General features: G+C 39.7%; 1 protein-coding gene across 1 annotated transcript in view; it reads right to left on the reverse strand.

The window, feature by feature from the left end:
• LOC144664682 (furin-like) overlaps window positions 1-22,132 on the reverse strand; it is a 142,888-nt gene continuing 120,756 nt past the window's right edge. Inside the window, exon 15 of the mRNA XM_078525875.1 lies at window positions 1-1,917. Within this exon, the coding sequence (XP_078382001.1) occupies window positions 1,839-1,917 (79 nt within the window). The 3' untranslated portion in view covers window positions 1-1,838. The remainder of the gene's footprint in view (window positions 1,918-22,132) is intronic.

Here is a 22,132-nt window from a genome sequence, read left to right on the forward strand (position 1 = left end):
TCCAGCTTCATAACAACGTTTATTAGTGTTCAACAAATTAAGATTTGATCAAGGTTTAATTACTACAAGTATACTTAAAATAACAACTACAACAAGTATCATTACAAAATAACAACTACAATAAGTATCCTAACAAGTACTGACACACGAAGGAACATGTTACAGGGGCATGTACACACACAAATAGTAGAAACCAGGAGCCCATTACCGTTAGAAACATATTGCTTGGACACTTCGCTCTGTGGCACAACGAAACGTGTTGCTGCAACATGTTTCTGCTACATTTTATTATGTGAGCATGTCGTGATGATAACCCTGCTACATGTCCCCACATGTGCCTATCAATGTAGACATGCCGAACAACGCCTAAAAATAGCACAATGTACAGCCACACTTCCGTGTCCCTATTGCTCTTTTATCATACCGGTGTGTCAATGCTTTTATTTTTGCTCAGTCTTCAGGGGCGGACCCGGGATTTTTCTTAGGAGGGGGTGTTTTTTTTTTGTTCGCAGAATACCAGTTTTAAGAAAGCCGCAGGTCATCTCAGGGGTGAGGGGGGGGGGGGGGGTTCGCACCCCCTGCACTCTCCGCCTAGATCCGCCCCCTGGTGTTGTATTTCAAAGGAATGCACCTATATAAAACAAGATTTAAAAAAGTCATATTTATGTCCATTAGATTAGTTTTGAAACATTTGTTTTCTATGAATTCTGTTCTTAATCAAATATGGTTTTGAACCATTCTCTATAAAAATGATTACCTTTAATCATCCCTTCTTTTATCAATAACAGCTTTTCATGTATACCAAGCAAGAGCAAGCTTGGCTTGCTCGATTTGATATGTACATAATATTAGCGACATACCACATTCATTTATGTTAAAATGTCGCCCAACGGTTTTACCATTAATTGTATTCGTAAATAAAGAAAACAACAACTATGTTAATCTTTAAGGCGGTATTTTAATACCCTGTGCAAAGTATCTCGCAACACTTTGTGCGTGTCTTGGTCTAACGTCTAAAACTGTTGCACCAACGCAAGTCGAAACGTCTTCGGCGTTCCCACTCAAGGTTTGGTACACTATTCTATGTTGCATGCAGCTTACTTAGCAACGAAGCTGCAAGATTAGTTACACGATGTAAGCACCGAACCCTTGAAATTATTGTTCTCAAGCGTAAATCCTTTCTTTTTTCATTGAGTAAATGTTCCTTAAAGGGAATTTTAGGCAATTTCGGCACTGACCAACTGGTCATAGAATTAACTGAAATATCACAATGACGGCTTGAAACTGTAGAAGAATTCAAAAGAATACATAAAGGCCAAAAAGGGGCATGGATGGACAAAATTCAAGAAGATTAAAACGGATTGGGTTCGGGTAAACTTGAAAAACGTCGGCCCGACTTTTTTCAAGTTTATCTCAATGTGGATAAGAGTGTCATTTACCATGCTCGAAAATCATCCTTGTTTGTTATGTGACCGTGATTTTGCCAATACAAAACATTTGCTCGGCCAATTTGAAGTTTAGAGCTCTTAATTACCGAAAATAAATAGAACTACCTAAAAATACCGTGACCTAGTCCCTATAACAAATAGTGAGCCTAGAGCCGCACCGCACTGTTATCAACACCGAAGACATTTGAAGCACTCGAAGGATAAATAAATATAAAATTTAACAATAAAACGAGCAATCGCTTTTTAAATGTTTCGTTTGTGTTATCACATGACCGCAGCGTTTGATGACGGTATGATAGTGGCTCTGACTCTTTCGGACATCTATTCGAATTATATACATAAAGGTTTAAATACGACAATCGTTTGACAACGTTTCTCAATTTATATATTTTAGACAAGCTCAGCACGTGTGCTTCTTTCCCTTTTCTTTTTTTCTTCCCAGATTGGAGGAGACTTGGGATGACTGCGACTGAAGAATAAAAGTTGAAAACGGTTAACGTATTGGGTTAATATAGCATCTATGGGCTTGCAACACCTCCACTGCCAAAACAAAAGTAAATCTCGAAAATTGTTTTTCAAACAAAACCAATGGAACACATTTTGCTGTTTAGTAAAATAAAAACACTACAAACCACTACAGGGAAGGTATGCCTTCAAAAGATGTAAATGTTGTTTATAGTGGTCATGCACTTAGCTTCCAGATAGCTAGTTTACAGGCATGCCACTGAAACAGAGGAAACAAATGTTTTAAATAAACATAACAAGGTTAAAAATCCCACCTGGCAGGTAGGCAGGTAACCAGTTGGCTATATACAAAGCGTGACCGAGGATTTGAACACGGGACTACCAAGAACAAATCCAGCTAGTGGCAGGGGCAGGTTTTGAGCCGGGGACCTCCGGATTACAACACCAGCGCCGTAAACCACTCGGCCACGCTTGCCTCCACAAAGTGGAAGTGATTTCGTATAATATTTTATTTATTTGTCAGTAGGTAAAGGATTTAATTTTACACAATATTTTTCATTTAAATGAACACAGTTAAGGAATTCACCTACAGATTAAACACAAAAAATTTAAAAGAGTATACAAAGCCGGTTTTACACGGGCAGTTTTTATGTGACAAATATACTTGATAGTGTAGATGACACTGCTGGCAATTATTTGTCAGCAGTCCCAAAGTTAAATGCGCCAGTGGTGACCTTGAACAGCAGAAATGCACACAGCGATACGTGCGAACAGTGCCCAGTGGAATACGCTAACCCTGGCCTACCTTTTTTTTCTTTTTGAACTTGTATACAGCTAAGGCTACAAATATCAGCAACATTACACCTCCAATTCCACCTCCAAGTCCTATTTTCCAAGTTGCTGCGTCTAAAGGAATAAAAAGAAAACAAACAAGCTGCGGTTACCTAAAATTACGACGCAGCTCTATAATGAAACCTGCCGTTATGCTTAGTGATTAACTCCATTCTTGTCCCCAAAGCCGCTTGTTCCTCTTAGCCAGCCGAGCCTGGGGCACGAGAAACAAGTTGCCCTGGGGGCACATGAATTGATTGGATAGATCTGTAACAAGGGAAATTTAAATATGGCAAATCAAATCAACCGTCTTAAAAACCCTTTGTTGTATGGGATTTTACTACGGTTGATTTGATTGGCTAGATTGAAATTCTCTCTGTTAAAAAATTTAGCCCATCGAACCATGTATCCCCAGAGCCACATGTTTCTCGTGCCCCAGGCTCTGCCGCGGCTTAGAGGGACGAGCGGCTCTGGGGACGAGAATGTGATTGGCTCCAGCTGATCACCCGAATAATACAGACAGTTTTGCGTGTCCTTTTAGTGCTCGTATCAAGCGGGTTACACACATAACACTAATAATAATAATAATAATAATAATAATAATAATAATAATAATAAAGACTTTATTTAAAATGAGGGTAACACTAAATAGCAAAGCTAACAAACCTGTGGCCATCCCTAAAAATTACACTAGAATATTATAAAAACACTATATACATTGAAAATTGAATACAAATATGCATAATAGTAAACGATATATGAAGCTAAAAAGTTAAAACTATACAATAAAATGATGTAAAAGCTGCTGCTCCGAAAACACCCGATCTCTGAGAGATTCTTTAAAGGGCTTCGGCTGTTCGATTCGCCTTTTTGAGATAGGGAGAGCATTCCAAAGGCGGGTGGCAGAAACAGAAAAAGTGCGCCCGCCTTCTGTCTCCCTTCTGAATTTCGGGCAGCGCAAGTTAAAATAAGCGTAGCGAGTGCTTCTTTTGTTTGCTTGGCTATTTAACACAAGTTGGTCGCTTAAAAAGGAAGGGACGTTTCCATAGATCCGTTTGTGGACTAGCGCGCATTTGTTTATATTACATTGTTCGTGTACTGGGATCCATCCCAGTCTATTAAAAAGTTCCACAGATGATGCACGCGGTTCTGCAAAGAGAATGACTCTGGCTGCGCGCTTCTGTAGTTTAAGAATTCTGTTTAGACATTCTTTGTTGCACACCGACCATACTATGCTACCATAATTTATAATAGGTTGTATTAAGGCGTTATAGTATTGTTTGCGTTGTGCTAACGGCAAAAACGATCTTATTTTTCTAAGAATTGCAATACGGGAGGCCACTTTTTTACATGTCTTTTCTACGTGTTCGTTAAACGAAAGTTTGCTATCTATGTCAAGTCCAAGTAATGTTGCACTTGATACATTATCTAATGCTGTGGCGCCGTTTCCCGCCTTAACGCACAGTTCAACACCTGTCTTAGGAGCAAGGCGATTGCCAGTGATCATCAAGACCTTCGTCTTCTTCTCGTTTAACAAAAGCTTGTTCGCGTTCGCCCAGGACTCAATCTCCCCTACCGACGTATTGAGAGAGTCATTGAGAAGATGCAGATTGGCGACGTCAGCTGCGGCACAGACAGTAGTGTCATCAGCATATAGATCTACTTGAGTTGAAACGTGTAGTGGCAAATCGTTTATGAACAATAGGAAGAATAGCGGTCCTAGTATAGATCCTTGTGGAACCCCGTAAGCCATATGCATTTCCGAAGAAACTTCACCGCCCACTTGTACCACCTGTTGCCTATTTGAGAGATATGAATGGCACCACACTAGCTCTTTGTTAATAACCCCATACACCTCTAACTTCCGTAGTAGCAGTTCATGGTCCACCATGTCAAATGCCTTGGTATAGTCCACAAGTACCATACCCGACACCTTATCATTGTCGAGATTGAATAGTAGTTCATCCACTATCTTGATCAGAGCTATTTCAGTACTATGATGTTTCCGGAAGCCAGATTGCCTGGAGTAGAGAAGGTTGTTGTCATTCAGATAAGTATACAAAGAATCGTGCATGTGCCGCTCAATGACCTTGGACAAGACTGGGAGAATCGAGATAGGACGGAAGATTCGATCGTTTATGCTGGACAGACTACATCGTCCTCGGATTGATATTCTATCGATCAACGAGTCCGTTTTGAAGCCTAAAATTCCAGACTCGCTCTATGCTGTGCCGGGTTTCGACATTCACCGTAGAGATCGCAAAGGGACTAAACAAAAAGGGGGAGTATTGATCTATGTGAACCGGGAGTTGAAACATAAGAGAAGAACTGATCTAGAGGATTCGTCTGTTGAAGCTGTATGGTTGGAAGTGTATCCCTTCAAATCAAAGCGACCACTTTTATTTGGGGGTATTTATCGACCACCATCATATCTCAAGGAAGACGACGAACGTCTGGAAAGGAACCTTGAGTGCGCTAATCTTCTGAATCTAGAGACAGTCCTCGTCGGAGATACGAACATAAATTATCTAGCTATGTCGTCTTTCAAGAAACATCGTCTGGCTCGCGCTTTGACGAGTATGAATTTTAAACAACTAGTTACTGTTGTCACAAGGCCTATTAGTAAGACTTGTCTGGACCATATCTTTACTAATTACCCTCAGCGAATCAGCTCCGTCCTTGCACACACGTGTGGCCTTTCGGACCACCTTCCGGTATTTGCTGTAAGAAAGTATGCACGCAAAAATGGAGGTCCGCCCAAGAGCATTCACACAATACGTTACCGTGACATGAAAGGACTTGACATGGAAAAGTTTAATCAGTCAATTCAAGAAGCCCCCTGGGACGCTGTATTTGTTTTTGAGGATATTGATGATGTAGTTCACGCATGGGAGCAAACGTTCAACACCGTACTTGAATCGCATTGTCCCTGGCGCGAAAAACGAGTCAAACGTGAAACACAGTCTCCCTGGATGTCCAAGTCAGTCCTTAAACAGCTACACTCAAGGGATCATTTACTGAAGGTGGCGCGGCGCACGAACAGTCCAGATGATTGGGCAAATTATCGTTTAGCCAGGAACAAAGCAGTTTTCTCTTTACGGGAAGCCAAGCGTGAGTTCTATTCAAAGTCTCTTGAGGAAAACAGGAACAATGCGAGCGCGATCTGGAAGTGCATTAAAACGCTGACGGGCGCTAGCAAAAACAACTGCGGGATAACAAAGCTCGAAATCGGCGAACGTGTTGTTGAAGATTCCAAGGACATCTCGGAACAGTTTAATACGTATTTCTCAACGATTGCCGATAAACTGAGGAGTACTATGGCTCAGGCACCTTTTAGTCTTTCGAAACTGTTGAGCTTTGTGGAATCACGGAAAGACCCGGATGTTGTATTCTCGGCTCCTCAAATAACTAGTACACAGGTTGCTCGCATAATAATGAAGATAAACCCAAACAAGGCTTCTGGAGTTGACAAGATTAGTGCTCGTGTATTGCGAATTCCTGCTATTGCACCGAGTATAGCCAAGTTGACTAATTAATCACTGTCTAGCGGAACGTTCCCCCAATTAATGCACTTCAATGTAAATACTGCAGTCCGTTTGTCTGGCCAATCATGCAGTCAGCCATTTCTAGCCTGCGTTGCAGCCGGACGTGTCACAAAATCCTCGATATAGAAAATCCTTGGTGAACATTTAGAAAAGGCAGCATCAATTACCGAACTGAGCCAAAAAAGGCACTGTACATGTACGCAACTTTGAAAACTCGTATGAGCTCGTTTGTGTCAATTTAATCTAAATTAGAAGGGAAGAGATTTCTGAGTATATAAAACAGGTTTTCTTGACAATCATTTAGTTAAATAGATAAATCGTCACTGTGAATTTGATTCCAGTTCCATAACGATGAGACTAAAGGCTGGTTTTCCTTGACTGTGCCTAAGCACAAGCATAAGCACAATAATTGCAAAAAGGGTATAAGAGGAACGCATACACTGCTTCTTCTTATGCCGTTCTTATGCCTCACAAGCATAAGCATAGGTATGAGCACAATAAAAACAAAGTTTGTTGTTTTTGAACTTGTCCTCATGCGCTTATGTTCATTCTTGTGCTTTTACTTATGCTTATGTTTATGAAAACCAGCCTTAATTGTCAGGAAGACTCAAATCGTACCTGCCGATGATGATTTATCCTCTCTTGTAGGTGAAGAAGGTATTCCTTGCCAAAAAAGAAAAGTTTGATTCATTGACAAATTAATTTATCGACTGAATCACGCACAGCATGTAGTTTTGCGCTTAGGGCAGCAACACCAACGGGTAGACGTTGTAAAGCGTTCAAAGCACGGGAAAGATGGGAAAATGTACAATAGCCGCCAACAAGTGTACTAGCTTTTTCAAGATTTGAAAAAATTCGAGCCCTTTTATTTAAAAATTTATCACCTTGTTGACTTCGTGTTTCCTTTTTCACTCAGTGTTTGTTAAGGACATTTAATAGCAACAAAAGTGGGGAAGATTACAACTTTTAAATTTCCCGTGCGCCGCCATTTTTGATTTTATGATGTGCCCCGCCCTATCCCCCACCAGGGGGCAAGGAACTAAGAGAATGGCTGGCCAATTGTTACAAACAATAGAACCTCTGCTTTCTAACAATAGCGGCAACCATGACACGTCATAAAATCTTAAATGGCGACGAGCGGGAAATTTAAAAGCAAAAATCTTTTCCACGGGACTAGAGGACACGTTTTGTTGCTATTAAATGTTATTTTGCTCTTGTCCTGTAAAATTTGGAATTTAGGCTTTATTTCAAACAATTTAACGTCAATTTGTCTTAAGAGTGGAGGTTCCCTTTAAAAATTTATTTCCAATTTTTTCTACTTGAAATAATCAGATCTTCTGTTTTGAACATCTGATAGACCAATAAGACAACCTAAAGTTGAGCAATTCTTTATCGGAAAGCGGGAAAGAAGCGGGGGGGGGGGGGGGGGGGGAGTTGGGCAGTTTTTCCGGGCAATATATTTTTCATCTTCAGGTTGCACAAGAATTTTTTTTAAGATTGCTCTATCTTTTTTTCTCATGGCTCAACTTGCACGATCTCTTTTCACCGTTTTTCTGTGTAGGATTTCAACTTTATGGCTGGTCTGAAACTGAAACTTTATTTACCCTCGGTATTATGAGCCGTGTTTGGGCTCTATCAAGTAATGCTAATGAAACCGAGCATTTCACAGTATACAACACAATGCGCAAAAATAGACCACAACACCGGGAACTCCGTGGTCTATGGTTCCCATGCTTGTTCCCAAGGTCTAACGGTCGCTTAGCAACGCCATGTAATAATTTTAATATCTCGGACTTTCGATCGAACCTACCTGTATTAATATTATACAGTTGTGTGTTCTGTAATGTTAATTTCCATACACCCACAGCATTTTCTCCCCAGTAATGTAACGACATCAGAACAAAGTTTAAATCTTTTGCACCGAAAGAACTATCGTACATCCTGTATTTTGTAAGATTGGACACAGTGCCCTGGGGTGATGTGAGCTTTATCAACAGATCTCCACGACGGGAATAGTTCAAATTCACAGCTACTTCAACGTGTTCCAAGAAGTTTATTTTGTCACCGCAGAAATCACTCCAGTTATTCAGGTCGATCGTTTCTATCAACGCCTCTTTTGAAGGGATTCGACTGAAAGACAGGAACAATTGTTATACAGCTGAACATTTTTCCCAACAGCATGCTCTCTCATTCAATACTTCAAGGTCACATGACATCTATCGATAAAACTGTTTCCTGCCAAAAGCTTCTGAGCGGCGGGCAACAAAAATAAAATCTCTGACGTCAGAGGGTGACGGTGCGCTGTTACGTGCGAATGTTGACTGACAAATTTATTTCTACATTGCCTCTTTAAATGTGTTCGTTGGAAAACAGGCAATTTTGTCAGATCACACCACGCCTACCGACTGAGGAATATTAAAGCGAAGTTGGACGTTAGTCTCTTTTTATTGTAAATATCAAATTTAGGAGGTTTTTTTTCTTGTGAAAAATTTTCATAACTTATTTTATTTATTTTGTGTCCCCTATTCAGTAGAGGGTTTTATTCTCGGCTAGACTTCATGTATATTGACACATTAATAAAGTTATTCATTCACTCATTCATTCGTAACTCAACGTTCACATGGTCAGACGTTGTAATGAAGATATCAAAATTATAATCAAAATGATTAATAACTCATGAGTGCAAAATCCAGTAAAAATAGCTAAAGCTTGTCACGTGCATGAGTTTTCAAAATTTGTTTTGAATCAAATATTAAAACCACTCATGGTTTTCATCTTTTATCTCAATGCATATCTTGATTCAAGTTAGAAGCAATGACCCAACCTGTTACCATGGTGCTAAATTAAAAGTAAAATAAAGGGCAGGAGAAACCACACATTTATTGGTTCCTACCTGTTTAGTTTATAAAAACTCGGTATCTCGCAAGTAACTTTTGTAGGAACAGTTGTCCAGTTGATTGCCAGATCAATCATCTTTTTTGCATCCATCAAGCCAAATCCAACTCTATTATTTACTGCATCGAAGGAAAGACACGTGGTTACGAAAGGAATAACTAATCAATTTAAAATTGTTAATGAATAATAATATTTCGTGGCTGGTCTGACACGCACGTTTCGTCTCCGCCAAGAGACTCGCCAGAAACTTTACGGGTTTAGATGTCGGAGGTCAAACCATTTTTGTTTAAATTAAGATTAAGAGACATCCTTTCTTACAATTGATGCTGGCAGTGCCTGTCTTGTTAATTCAATCAAGCTGACTTATTAACATAAACCGACAACTACAGCAACAGCAGCAACACATTTTATTGCAAGAATTCAAAATTCCTAATTAGACAACATTTTTCTACTTTATCACTGATTACTTTTGACCTGACGACACACATACCTTTTAAACCAGCCTTGTTTGTAACCCAGTTGCTGATTTTAACAGGATCTGGCCTGGCGGTCCGTACAATGATGTGTTGGACATCTCGCCAAGAAAGTTTGCGACTGAAATTAAATGAACCGAATAACAGAGAAGGAAATTTTTTATCCCTCAACTATCTTTGTAGAATCCACCGTTGCAGCCTGCAGAACTGAAGACACGTAGATTGATCCAAGTGGCAACTAATGCAACATTCTAGATTAACCTTGCAAATAGTCTATTAACATTACATTTTTGGCGACATTGAGTTAAAAAAAGTTTATCAACTTCTTCTCCTGGAGACAATTTGTCATTCAACAGGAATGCCAGAACAAGCAAAGGTTTTACCAACCAAAGCACCAAGTCCAAATTAGCTATTAGCAGTCAAGGCCCACAAAAATATCTTTTAGTATACCGTATTCATTCGATTAAGCGATTAAATGTTTGGACCTTGAGAATGGGTGCTTATTCGAGGTGGGCGTTTATTCGAGGCTGGGTGCTTATATTATATTTTCGCCATTTCTCGCAAGTAGTGAGTTCATTTGACAACAAAACAATGAATGATAATAAAACGTGAAGATGCCTGAAAAAATTGTAATTGTTCATTGAAAGTTTCTGTAAAATACCAAAAAACTAGGTCTTCGGGGAAGTCTCTTAGTAGTACTTAGTCAATTTCAAACTCAATTTCAATAACAATCAAAGTACTCCTATTGTGCACTTCAGTATTTTTTGAAGGGGGGTGGGGGATGGGCACTTATTCGTGGCTGGGCGCTTATTAACTTTTCCTACCTACAGGGTGGGCGCTTATTCGAGGTTAGGCGCATACGTCGAATTAATACGGTATCTGTTTTTGTTAACAATGATAGGAAAGGCTTTTAGATCCAAAAGTAGTGGCAATGACGATCGTTACTTTTATACAGCATTATACAGTGTATCTACAAACATGTGCATGTATTTAACAAGTGGCTTACTTTGCACTCAGTGTCAAGGCTATGAGACCTGAAGCCATTGCTGCAGCAGCAGAACTAGCACCAAAGGTTTCTGAACAATCCTTGTTTTTATCAGCAGTAATCTAAAATTCAATCAATCAATCCATAAAAAAAAAATTATTAAAGCCATAATGCAGAATGTGGTAATGCCCTCCCTATCTGAGCCAGACGATTAGATGATGTCATTGCTCAGTATTGAACTTGGCAACGTGCGATCTGTCACCCGTAAATGTTAACCCTTTCCTTCCCTGCCGATTTTTGGCCAGACCAACTTGTTATCATGTTACCATAGCAAATACCATGGACACATGGTTGACATATCAAAAAAATTTTGCAAGGGATGAATGAACATGAGCTTCTAAAAGTTTCAGCATTGAAGAGTAATTAGTCCTCTTTTCAAAATTTCGAAAATCCTCATGGGGGTGGCAATAATTCCCCCCCTTGCACCACCACCACCACCCCTTGTACCTCTGAGAGTTTTAAAAATGCCTGTAACCCAGTGCGCAAAATGTGACCAGGTTATAATTCAATTTGGCATAACGCTGACAATTGGCTGAAAAACAGATGTAGTAGTTCCTTTGTTGACCTACCACTTTGCTTTGATCACCAATGGAGTCCCTGCTGTATGCTACCGCCATGAGTCCAGCACACGGCTCGCTGTATCCTGGAATTGAACCATCGCTATTCAGTCCTGTTATAGCTATTGTGTATATACTGTTAACATAGCCACTGAAAGCACAACTGTCTTTGTAAAATCCACTGTTGCCTGCAGAAAACACGTAGATTGATCCAAGACCTTTACGACCCTGCAAGTTTAAAAGTATTTTAATAATTTATGACTAATAACTTATTTTAGACGAAAAGGCAAGGTTATATGGTGTATATGTTGTGACTCAATTTTATTCATGGATTAAATTTTATCTTGCAAATAGAAATGAGCCAAAACAAACCGCGCTAGCGAAGCAGAACCAAAAGTGTTAAACTCTTCACTGAAACGGAAATTTGTGCAGCGCAGACCTATGACCTTTAGAAATTTGCTAGGCCAGTCTTTCGGCTCTATTTAAATCAACACATACATGATACCTCCAAATAATACAGCATTATAGTACCCTTCAGAAACAACTGGGAAGCAAAAAAGGTCGAAAGACCGAATTTAATATAAACGGCGAATTCACCTCCGATGACATATGAGAACGCATAAATTACTATTTTTTAATTACGTCACAGACATGGTAGGCTGCTCACGCGTCCAGCCGTCTTTCTCGGGGAGGAGCAAAGACCGGACTCGAGGAGGCGGCGGAAATCGAGCCTAGATACACAGTTGACTAACGATAACTTGAACCTTCAAGAGAGATCGAAAAAGGTTTGAGATATCAACAGTTCGAGTTAGCGAGGGTACCGGTAACAAATTATTAGAGAAAAAAAACTGGAGGGAAATCGGAGAAGATTCGAGTTTAGCAGGAGGTTCGAGTTATCTGTAATGAAATCGACAACATTATATAAAGTTTTGAGTCAAGTCTCCACTGCAACTCCGATCCAAGAATCGAAGGCAAAAGGTGAGACAACTTTGATGCTTACAGCCTTGCTTCTAGTTATTTTTAACATCAGGTCACGGTAGTCCGTGTTTATACCTAGTCCGCGGTTTGAGTCCTCATTTTATACCCCAGTCTGTGTTTTATACCCAGTCCGTAGTCCCTAGTCCGTGTTTTATACTGACCGCCCTTCCATCTGAAGGTCTGGATCAGCCACTAAAAGGTACACGAGGCAGAAGGTTCGGATACCCCGGTCCCCCTCCACTGACTACTAACTCTTGAACCTAGCGAAATCGAGGTTTCTCTAGAAAGTCTAGAAAGAAGTCACTTTTGAATTTTAGACTATTCTGGTAACTCTCGCAAGACAGCTTTAAAAACGAAGACAAACGAGCCACTGAGTTTACACATCAGGCATACATAACGCACATTTATACGAACATATAAGCTTATAAATTTCTCATTAAAGATGTGTTTATAATTTGTTCATTGTGGTGTAAGATCTACCTACTCAAAAAAGTTTTATACGGGGAGGCTCCACCCCAAGTTCTAACCCCTTACCCTTTTATATACCATTTTTCACAGAATGTGTACCCCTTTCGTATACCTTTAACTGAAGAAGGTACCCCTTTCATATACCTAAAAGACATGGCGTGGACTTGAAATAGGACGTTTTCTTGTCATTTTATGTAGCGCTTAATAAATTAAAATAATACAACCATAAATTGCGTCCGTTCGAAATATTTTAATTGAACGCCCTTTTTAATAGCCAAATGACAGATTTCCATACCCTTTCGTATACTTAACCTCGTGAAATCCCTACCCTTTTATATACCTAAGCCTGAAAAAGGTACCCCTTCCGGGCGGAGCCTCCCCGTATAGGCCATTATAGGGAGTACCCCCCCCCCCCCGGGTGTAAGATAGGAAAGATGAACGTTAAAAAAATTAAAATTTCTCGTTATTTACATCCACAGCCGAAGACGAGCCACCGGATACACCGTCTTCAAAAGTTGCCCTGCATTCTGTAGTTAGTAATAGGCCTATAAGTTTCGAGCAGAAAAACAGAATGAGATATAACAGAAGCTCACCTTTCCTTGGTTTACAAAGCCATGTTTTCGCGCCAATCTATTTGCCTCGTCATTATCGCTATCGATTTGCACTGTCCATCGATTCGAATATTCCAAAGTTTTCGAAAAGAAAATCAGAGAGCAAGAGACAGCCCAAAATAAAAGAGTTTTAGACTGTATGAACACGGCCATTTTCTCAGGATCTAGTGAAAGCTTCAACTTCCTTGTTTAGTAGCCGTCTAGAGGGAAAGAAATGTCGATCTCTCTGAGAAGAGTTCGCGTATCCATTACATCTGTCAAGGCGGAATTACGTCCTGACATCCCGCTGCAGTCAAGTCAAAGTGAAAGAGTTATCGACTGCATTATCATGGCATTTTCTCGGGGGAGAGTTGCAAACACTGACCCCCGATCCGCGGACTACCCACTGACCCCCCACTCCACGGATCACCTACGGACTACTCCGCGGACCACCCTTACGGAGTACCCCTATGGAGTACGCTATAAAATGAAACGATTTTATGTTTACGGGGGCAAGAGACAAGAGAAACCTACCTGTGCCACTTGCACGATCGATCGAAACAGCCTCCATCTTGTTTACCTCGATCCAGTCCTAACGGGACTAGGCTAGTACTAAAATCGGGAACGCCGGCCGGAACGCCGGAACGCCGGAATACTAAAACCCGGAACAGATAAAATATATCGTGTAAAACTTACAAATATAAAGAGCTAACCGTAAACAGGCTAACCGAAGTTCATAGCAGGTTTACGGATTAATAGTAGGCTAACCGAAGTTTATAGTATGCTAACCGGAGTGAATAGTAAGCTTACTATGCACTTAGCCTACTATTCACTCCGGTTAGCCTACTATTCATCGGTTAGCCTACTATGAACTTCGGTTAGCCTGTTTACGGTTAGCTTTTTATATTTGTAAGGGTAACACGATATACTTTATCTGTTCCAGGTTTTAGTATTCCGGCGTTCCTGGTTTTAGTACTAGCCGATGAAGTCCCGTTTGAGTTTGTAACAAGAAGGACTGGATCGAGGTAAACAAGATGGCGGCTGTTTCGAACGATCGTGCAAGTGGCACAGGTAAGTTTCTCTTGTCTCTTTCCCCCGTAAACATAAATTCGTTTCATTTTATAGGGTACTCCGTAGGGGTACTCCGTAAGGGTAGTCAGCGGAGTAGTCCGTAGGTGATCCGCGGAGTGGGAGGTCAGTGGGTAGTCCGCGGATCGGGGGTCAGTGTTTTCAACTCTCCCTTTTCTCGGGATCTTCTTGGAAAAATTTGACATTTTTGCTTCCTGTGTACGTGCCTGTCCATTGGAGAGGTTACAAAGCCAGTCCTGGTATTTCGATAAATACGTGGTATAATATATCATTATGTGTCTCAGTTTTGTCTCTCCACAGAGTGCCTTCCCGCAGTGGTGTTTTGTCGAAGCTTTTGTTTTCGATATATATTTTACTAACAAACAAAGAAAACGTTAAATAGATTATTTGTTCGGTCGCATGCAATTTTGAACTGACCGGGAAAAGTGAGTGTTCGCGCAAAAACATTTCTGTGGGGGAGGAAGCGTAGGCCCTTGTCGGTCTTGTCGATTTTGCCTGATTTTGCTAGTAAAAAAGCAAATTATGCTTCTAGTTGTGCCCTTTTTTAACGTTATGCTCGTTGTTGAAAATTATGTTTCCTTATACGATCAGGAAATGGGACTTTTTCACGTCAGATAGTATACCATTCTCACTCATTAATTATGCCGCTCATTGTCCGGCGTGGATAAGATATGGGAAAAGATTGTGGCCTTCGGCTGATCACGCACCTTGCTGCTTCAGTACAAAAGCCAAAAGATCTCCGCATTTATGAGAAGAATATCCACAAAATACACCTTCTCCCCAGAACTCAGAAAACTCCTCAAACCCCAATGAGCGGACTTTCAAAGCTTGTGGAGAGATCTGAGCGCACCAAAATACACCAAAGCAGTAGTGAAAGAAAATCGCTGGCGTCAGGTCACGTAGGCTTTGAACCGGCAATCCGGGAAGGTCGCCTCAAATCTTTTTTTTACTTGATGGTGTTTTTCGGAAGTATTTATAAATGCCTTTTGGTCATATTCACGCATTTCTTTTACAAGCGTGTGGTACAAAGTGTTTTCATGGCAGCCATGTTGGAAGAGTCAAACAGCAATACATTTGCATAAAAATGTTAATGACTTTTTTCCCAAAGGAAAACAATTTTTTGTTTCACTCTTCCAATATGGCCGCCAATAACACACTCTTTTAACCAACTTGATTATTCAGGATGGTGGGCATTTACGTACGTTCAACGCACGTAAAAAAGAAACGCTTTTTATTACTTTTTACGCAACAGTTGAAATTTGCCTACGTATCTTTTTTTACGCACGTTTTACGTACGTATATATTTACGCGTCAGTGGAAATCCACCTTTAGTGTGAAGTATCGCGAAAGAGGTGCCCCATACCTAATAGAAATCGGTAAACCCAGCAGGCCGAGAAATTGTGATGATGTGAGCGTCCGTGAGCGTACGTCAGAAAGTACAGATTATCGAGAGAGGAAGGGAAGACTTAAGGCAGTTGGACTGGGTAGGAGAATGCCCTCTCTTCTTTGGCGGGCAACGAGAAGCTCGCCGTGGTATATCCCTCCCCGGACCGGTTTGTTTGCTTTTCTGCGTTTCCCACCGGGTTTTCGTTGACCTGACTACTAACATACTAGTAAGCTAGCTTCTGCACCGCTCTGTTAACAACGAAAGGGGTTCCCCCTTAAAGATAATTTTTTACTTAGTGACTTTCCCTACGCCGTCCTTTCTCACAATGTGTTTCACCACCTTTCCCATCTTCCATTTAGACCTCCTTTCAGGGCAAGTTTATAACGCATTCTGATTGGCTTACAACGGACCAATCTTTCATCAGTCATGGTGGGGGAAGGATGGTATTAAATTTAATTGTTTTTTCTACTGCCTCCTACGTCACTTATTCTGTTTGCGGTTTACTACGGTGCATCTGTCATCATCAATTGATTAGATGAGGCAGGGAGGATTGGAAAGAGAGATTTTAATTTAATGCGTAACACGCATTTTGTATTTCTTAAACTCAACAAGGGATCCTCGCTTAGACCACAAAGCAAAATGACTAGTACAAGATATAACCTTACTGACGGCCGAGTATCGTATATCGGATGTCAAGCTTCAATGTAACACAACTTTTGCTTAAGAACAACAAAAGGAAATAACGCTACTAGGCCCATCCATTAAACCTTTGGGCTTCTTATTTGTTACATAAACGTGGTCATTCGGGAGACTGCAACCTCTTTGTAATGCACAAACAGAAAAAGATTATCGACGCATAATAAATGAAAGAAGGCTTTTTAATAGGATAAAACGTAATTATATAAACAATTTCCTTGCATTGGTTTAACATTTCTAATTAAACTCGGTACAGGTCTTGAGTCTTTCTACAACATTAACGGAGTTCTGCACGGCTGGGGCAGTGTTCAGACCAGCTGTTGCCGAAATAACCCAAAGGATCCATTCAATCTGAAAGAAATTGAGAAATTGCATAGAAATGTTTAGACATCAATGTCGCCTGGTACCTAGAAAGGTACTAAAAAGTTTCCTACACCCGATTTGTATTTAACGGTCTTCATTTTCTAAATCATTTTAAATTCAAATTATAAGAAAAGATTTCAGGTTACATCCCTTGCCAAATCCAGCTAGTCAGAACGCTGAAAAAGCTGTTTCATATATTTTGCGGCATCTTACGGCAATCAATATTCTGTAGCTCGTATTTTACCTTCTTCGCCGGGAACACAAGTGAATTTTTTCGCATGAAAATCTGTCACAAAAGTGCGTTCAAGTGAGATTTTCCATTTGGTTAGTCAGTCATGAACCCCATGCTCAGTTCAGATTTTGAAGAAACCCTCAATACAAAAAGTAGGCGGATGCTCCCTTCACTATGAAATCTCACATTAGGATACAAAAATTGTTATTCGTCATGGACATTTTGATGGGACAGCTGTTTGTCCAAGCTCCTTGACCTTCCCATCGCAACCATGTTTTGACATGTTTTGATAGGTTACTAGGCATTATTGTGCGTTCTTATGATATTTTCAATTACACATATGCATTTTAACATCCCTTCATTGGTTGTCCGAACCTTGACATCTTCCACAAGCCTTGGCACAAATTGGTTGAGCGTCTAAACTAGTACAGTCGCTTTTATGATAAGCGCACTCCTCGTCGCCGGCATCATTTCGGCAAACCGCTCTGTGTGTCACTGCAGTTGAAAAAACAAAAAAATAAATGATTAAGGTCGCGCAGGACCCTTGGAATCATTAGTATGTATTTATTTAAAGAGTATGCACGAACTGCCGGACGACTGAAGCCGACAACAAACGAAATATTCATGAGAATTAATTGTAATTGAGAATTAATTGTAATTGCTAGTAATTGTTCTCAGCTTTGTGCAACGTGCGCTGGAACATTCACAGCTTTGAATATATCACACGTTGTTGTAAACATTGACTCGGAAGGTCTTCGGAAGCCTCAAAACCTTCAATTTTGTGTCCAAGTTTTCTCCACCGATGTAGAATTTCAAGAGTTGATTCGCGAGGAACATAAACTTGGTGTATTTTATTGTGCTCTGGCTAGAGCGAATTTTTTAATTTCCTTCTCAAAAAGAAGAAAGCATTTTTCAAAGTTTAGATTTCACATTTTTACTCTCTTAGAAGCCATTAACTTCTAGCAGTTTTTGAAATCGAAAATTTCGTTCTAGAGGGAGCACAAAAGAAGTTACGATTTATCACTAGGCTATATAATCATTTAATTTGGTGCGCTGTGCTAGCTGAAAACTTGGACACAAAATCGCATTATCTTCAGTTAAACTTTTAAGGGCTTGTAATATCACAGACAACGGCCATCTCTCAGTAAAAGGACAATCATGATGTAATTCCATCATCCCTGAGTATCCTTATTAAATTTTAGAGGAATCGATATTCAAAATGTAGTAATTTAAAGCTTTACAAGATAGCACTCCAACAAGTAATTTGGCTAATGAATCTATTAATGAGCAAGGGTCCTGCGCGACCTTTAAAGTGCAGTAAAGGGCGCCCGTCTTAACTATAGATCTCGAACAGTCACTAAGGAATTGATGAAGACGTTTTTTGGCGGTAAGCTATTTTCGAGCTTTTGGCAATGCTTAATGATGAATTGCGTTTGCGTTAAAAAAATTATATTGCGGGCGTAACACATGTTAGACTCGAAAGTTCTTAAAACTTGGAGAAAAGAAGTTTGAATAAAGTTCCGATTGTTTTCCAGAATCGGAGATATCATAGCCGTCTTCATAATCTACATATGGAATTACCTTTTACATTAAAACATGGGACGCTTTTAAAGAAAATCTGAAAATATGGTTTCTTATTAGGCTATAATAATGCGACTTTTATAACGAGCGGTCCGTACGGACATTGTAGTGTTTGAGAGGGTTGCCACGTGACTCGTCACCAGTCGAGCTTGTCGGTTGGCAATTGTTAGACGAGACAGGTCTGCCACGTTCTTTGAGAACGTGATCTGTCTAACGAAGAATTTCATCCAGCACGTCGGTTTTTTATATCTTGCAGTAACTAAGGGAGGTAGCTAATGGCATCACTTAGCAAACTATTGATTTTGTTTAAAAAGAACGTAAGCACATCACCTCAGTGACTAAAGAAGGTAGCTGTTTACAGAAAATAATTCGAGTCAGCCTTGTGACATTCTTCAATAATGAAGATTGTATGAACTTGTTACCTGGCTGTCACAGCAAGCTCAAATTTTAATCACTTACTGCTAGCTAGCGTGACGTTTATCCTTTATAAGTTTTAAATTTCCTCTCATTTTACTCCCGTATCTCCGGAATCCATTGAGGAACGAATTTCAGAGCGAGGGGAACCAAAGGTTAGAACTTATGGGTTTACGGCCATGCATTCTGTTTTCCCCATTACTCGGCACTGGCTATAAGTTTTTTTATCAGTTTATTTTGGTGCAGTACATTTCTCTTATATTGCGATGACCTTTTCCCCTCAATTAACTGCCTAGAGCTAAAATTTTAATCCTTACTGCTAGCTTGCGTGACGTGGTCCTTTATTATTCTTAAATGTCCTCTGATTTTACTGCTGGTATCTCCAGAATCCACCAAGAAGTATTACATCAAGTATTTTGTTTGCGTTTTTACTCGCGTGAATCTGTTACCATCTCACGGAGTTGTACACTGGCTGTAAGTTTTTTTTATCAGTTTACATTTATCTCATGTTGCGAGTACCTTTTTGACCAGTGCGTGTTCGAGCCTTATCGCGAATTTTTCAACCCATTGCTTTAGGACATTTGTGGACAAGCCTGTTCCCGTCTTATTTGCATATGCTATTTTTAATTTATATTAACGATCTTCCAAACTCCCTGCAGAACTCTGTACCAAGAATGTTTGCCGATGACACCAATCTTACGTTATCTGCTAAGACGTTAACTGAGCTTAAGTTGGCTTTAGCCCCTGAATTAAATAGCCTTAATTGTTGGCTCAGTCATAAATACCCGCGGGCCACCTTAAATATGCCAGTTTCGCACTTATTGAAGAAGTTGCAATCTATACTTATAGCAGCGAAACCGGACGTAGACAGTTTCTTTTTCCTTTTTATTGTTTTTTATTTATTTATTTTATAGTTATTGGTTCATTAAGACAACCCAAAATGCATTCATCATTTTAATGAAAGTCGCAGCTTTTTAGCTTTCTGTACGTGTTTCAATATTCAAAGTCCCTCACCCTCACAGCTACAGGTGGTGCTATCTGTTAACTGATATTGAAAAAGTTTCCTTTTCAAACCTGATTGGGTTTTTTGGACAATCTATCATGCATTCATCATTTTGAAGGAAGTCGTAGTTGTCTTTTTTAGCTTTCCGTATGTGCTCCAAAATGCAAACGTCCCACCCCTTCTCAGCTGTAGGAGGTGCTATCTGCTAACTGATATTTTAGAAAATGTCGTTCTTTCAAACCTCATTGGGTTTTTGGACAACCCTACATGCATTCATCATTTTGAAGGAAGTCGTAGCTGTCTTTTAGCTTTCCGTACGTGCTCCAAAATGCAAAAGTCACACCCACCTCAGCTGTAGGAGGTGCTAACTGTTAACTGATATTTTAGAAAATTTCCTTTTCAAACCTTATTGGGTTATTTTGGACAACTTAGCGTGTACTCATCATTTTGAAGGAAGTAGCTGTGCTTTGAAGTCCCGCCCTGCAGGTTTAGTGCTATCTGATAACTGATATTTTAAAACAAAATTCCTTCTTAAACCTAATTGGGTTATTTAGACAACCTAACATGTATTCATCATTTTCAAGGAAGTAGCTGTCCTCTTGCTTTAAGTATGTAATCCAATATATTTACGTCTCACCCACGTGAGCTGCAGGTGGCTGGGACTGTTTCCTCTCTTTGCAAGTAAGCGTCTTCATTATCCTCTTTCCTGTATCTTGTTTTCCCACAAGTTTGTGGTAGCCTCCTAGTTTACTTTGCAAACTTGCTGAGGTAAGTTTAGTTTTGCGTCGTATTTCTGTTTTCAGTCAATTACAAGCAGAGTATTTAGGTGCTTTGTTTATTAGCTTTAATTTGTTTTCAGTTTAATTCATATCCTACCAGAAGACGAAGAAGAAAAAGAGGCCAGAAGGACGTTCGAATTTCAAACTCTTTCCCGCTTCTTCCAACGCGAGAGGTACTTCAGCTTATCTATTAGTTCAACACTGGTATTTAAACTATTCGTTCTGTGTCTAAATTTAATTCTCTGGGATGAAATGCATTCCCGCTAAATTAACTGTTACCTCGAGTTCAATGTTTATCGTTTGCGTATTAAGCGGACTTCCATGAGATATCTTGGCTTATTAGGTGGTATTACCGCTTAATTGATTTAATTAGTAGGTGTTTAAAATGATTATTTTCTGATCTGTCCTCGGGTTTTGAAACAAAATGTTTTCTGGCTTTAGTTTCCGGTATTGTTACCCCATTTTCCCTCATGTTTACTTTTTACTTTTATATAACTTGGGTTCAAATTGTATTTTTTAACAAATACGAACAATAAAAGTTAAACTTTCCCCCGGAAAATTACGAGGAATTTGGGCGTGCATACCTTAAATTAAGGTGGAATTTCACCGTTGCGTAATTTTACGTGCATTGACAGGCGTACATTTATCTGGCTTTACGTGTGCAAAACATTCAATTTTTTTTCGCAGACGCGAGACGGACATCAAAACGCCTAAATTTGCTGAAATGAAGCTATTTTTTCAAAAGAAAATGTTTGGCTATGTTAAAGGCCTTTAACTTTCACCTACCAGTAATTTTTATGATCGATACAGCATCACTGTTTGCCAAAAGACCTCCTGTTCTACATCCTGTTTGGTAATTACGGGTGCATTTATTCATTGTGTGTAGATATCCTTTAGAGACGGTCATGTGGAAAACCTTTAGTTTTGGTCGCTTAATTAATCAACAAACTCTGACAAACCGTTCCCTTTGACATGTAGTAGAAAACTTCCCTTTTTCAACAATTTTTTCGCCTTTGTAAGTCAAAAAGAGAGAGAAAAAGAAAAAAAAGGTCGTTCATGAAAAAGTCGTGTAGCTTTTATTTAATATTTGCGATACGGCGTCATTCTTGGCAGCACATCAGTTACCTTATTATAGAAATTAACGGTCCATGAAATTAGTTCGAATTTGAAAACTTCGCGTTAATTTTTGTCGGCATTATTTCCGCGTCATAGCGTAAATTTCCACGGACTTAATTGCCATTAATATTACCCAAAATTCTGGATCCTGCCGAGACTTTCTGTCTGTCTCTCCTG

Source organism: Oculina patagonica, chromosome 9, assembly GCF_052425735.1.
Source record: "Oculina patagonica isolate OP01 chromosome 9, crgOcupat, whole genome shotgun sequence".
Taxonomy (NCBI): Eukaryota; Metazoa; Cnidaria; class Anthozoa; order Scleractinia; family Oculinidae; genus Oculina; species Oculina patagonica.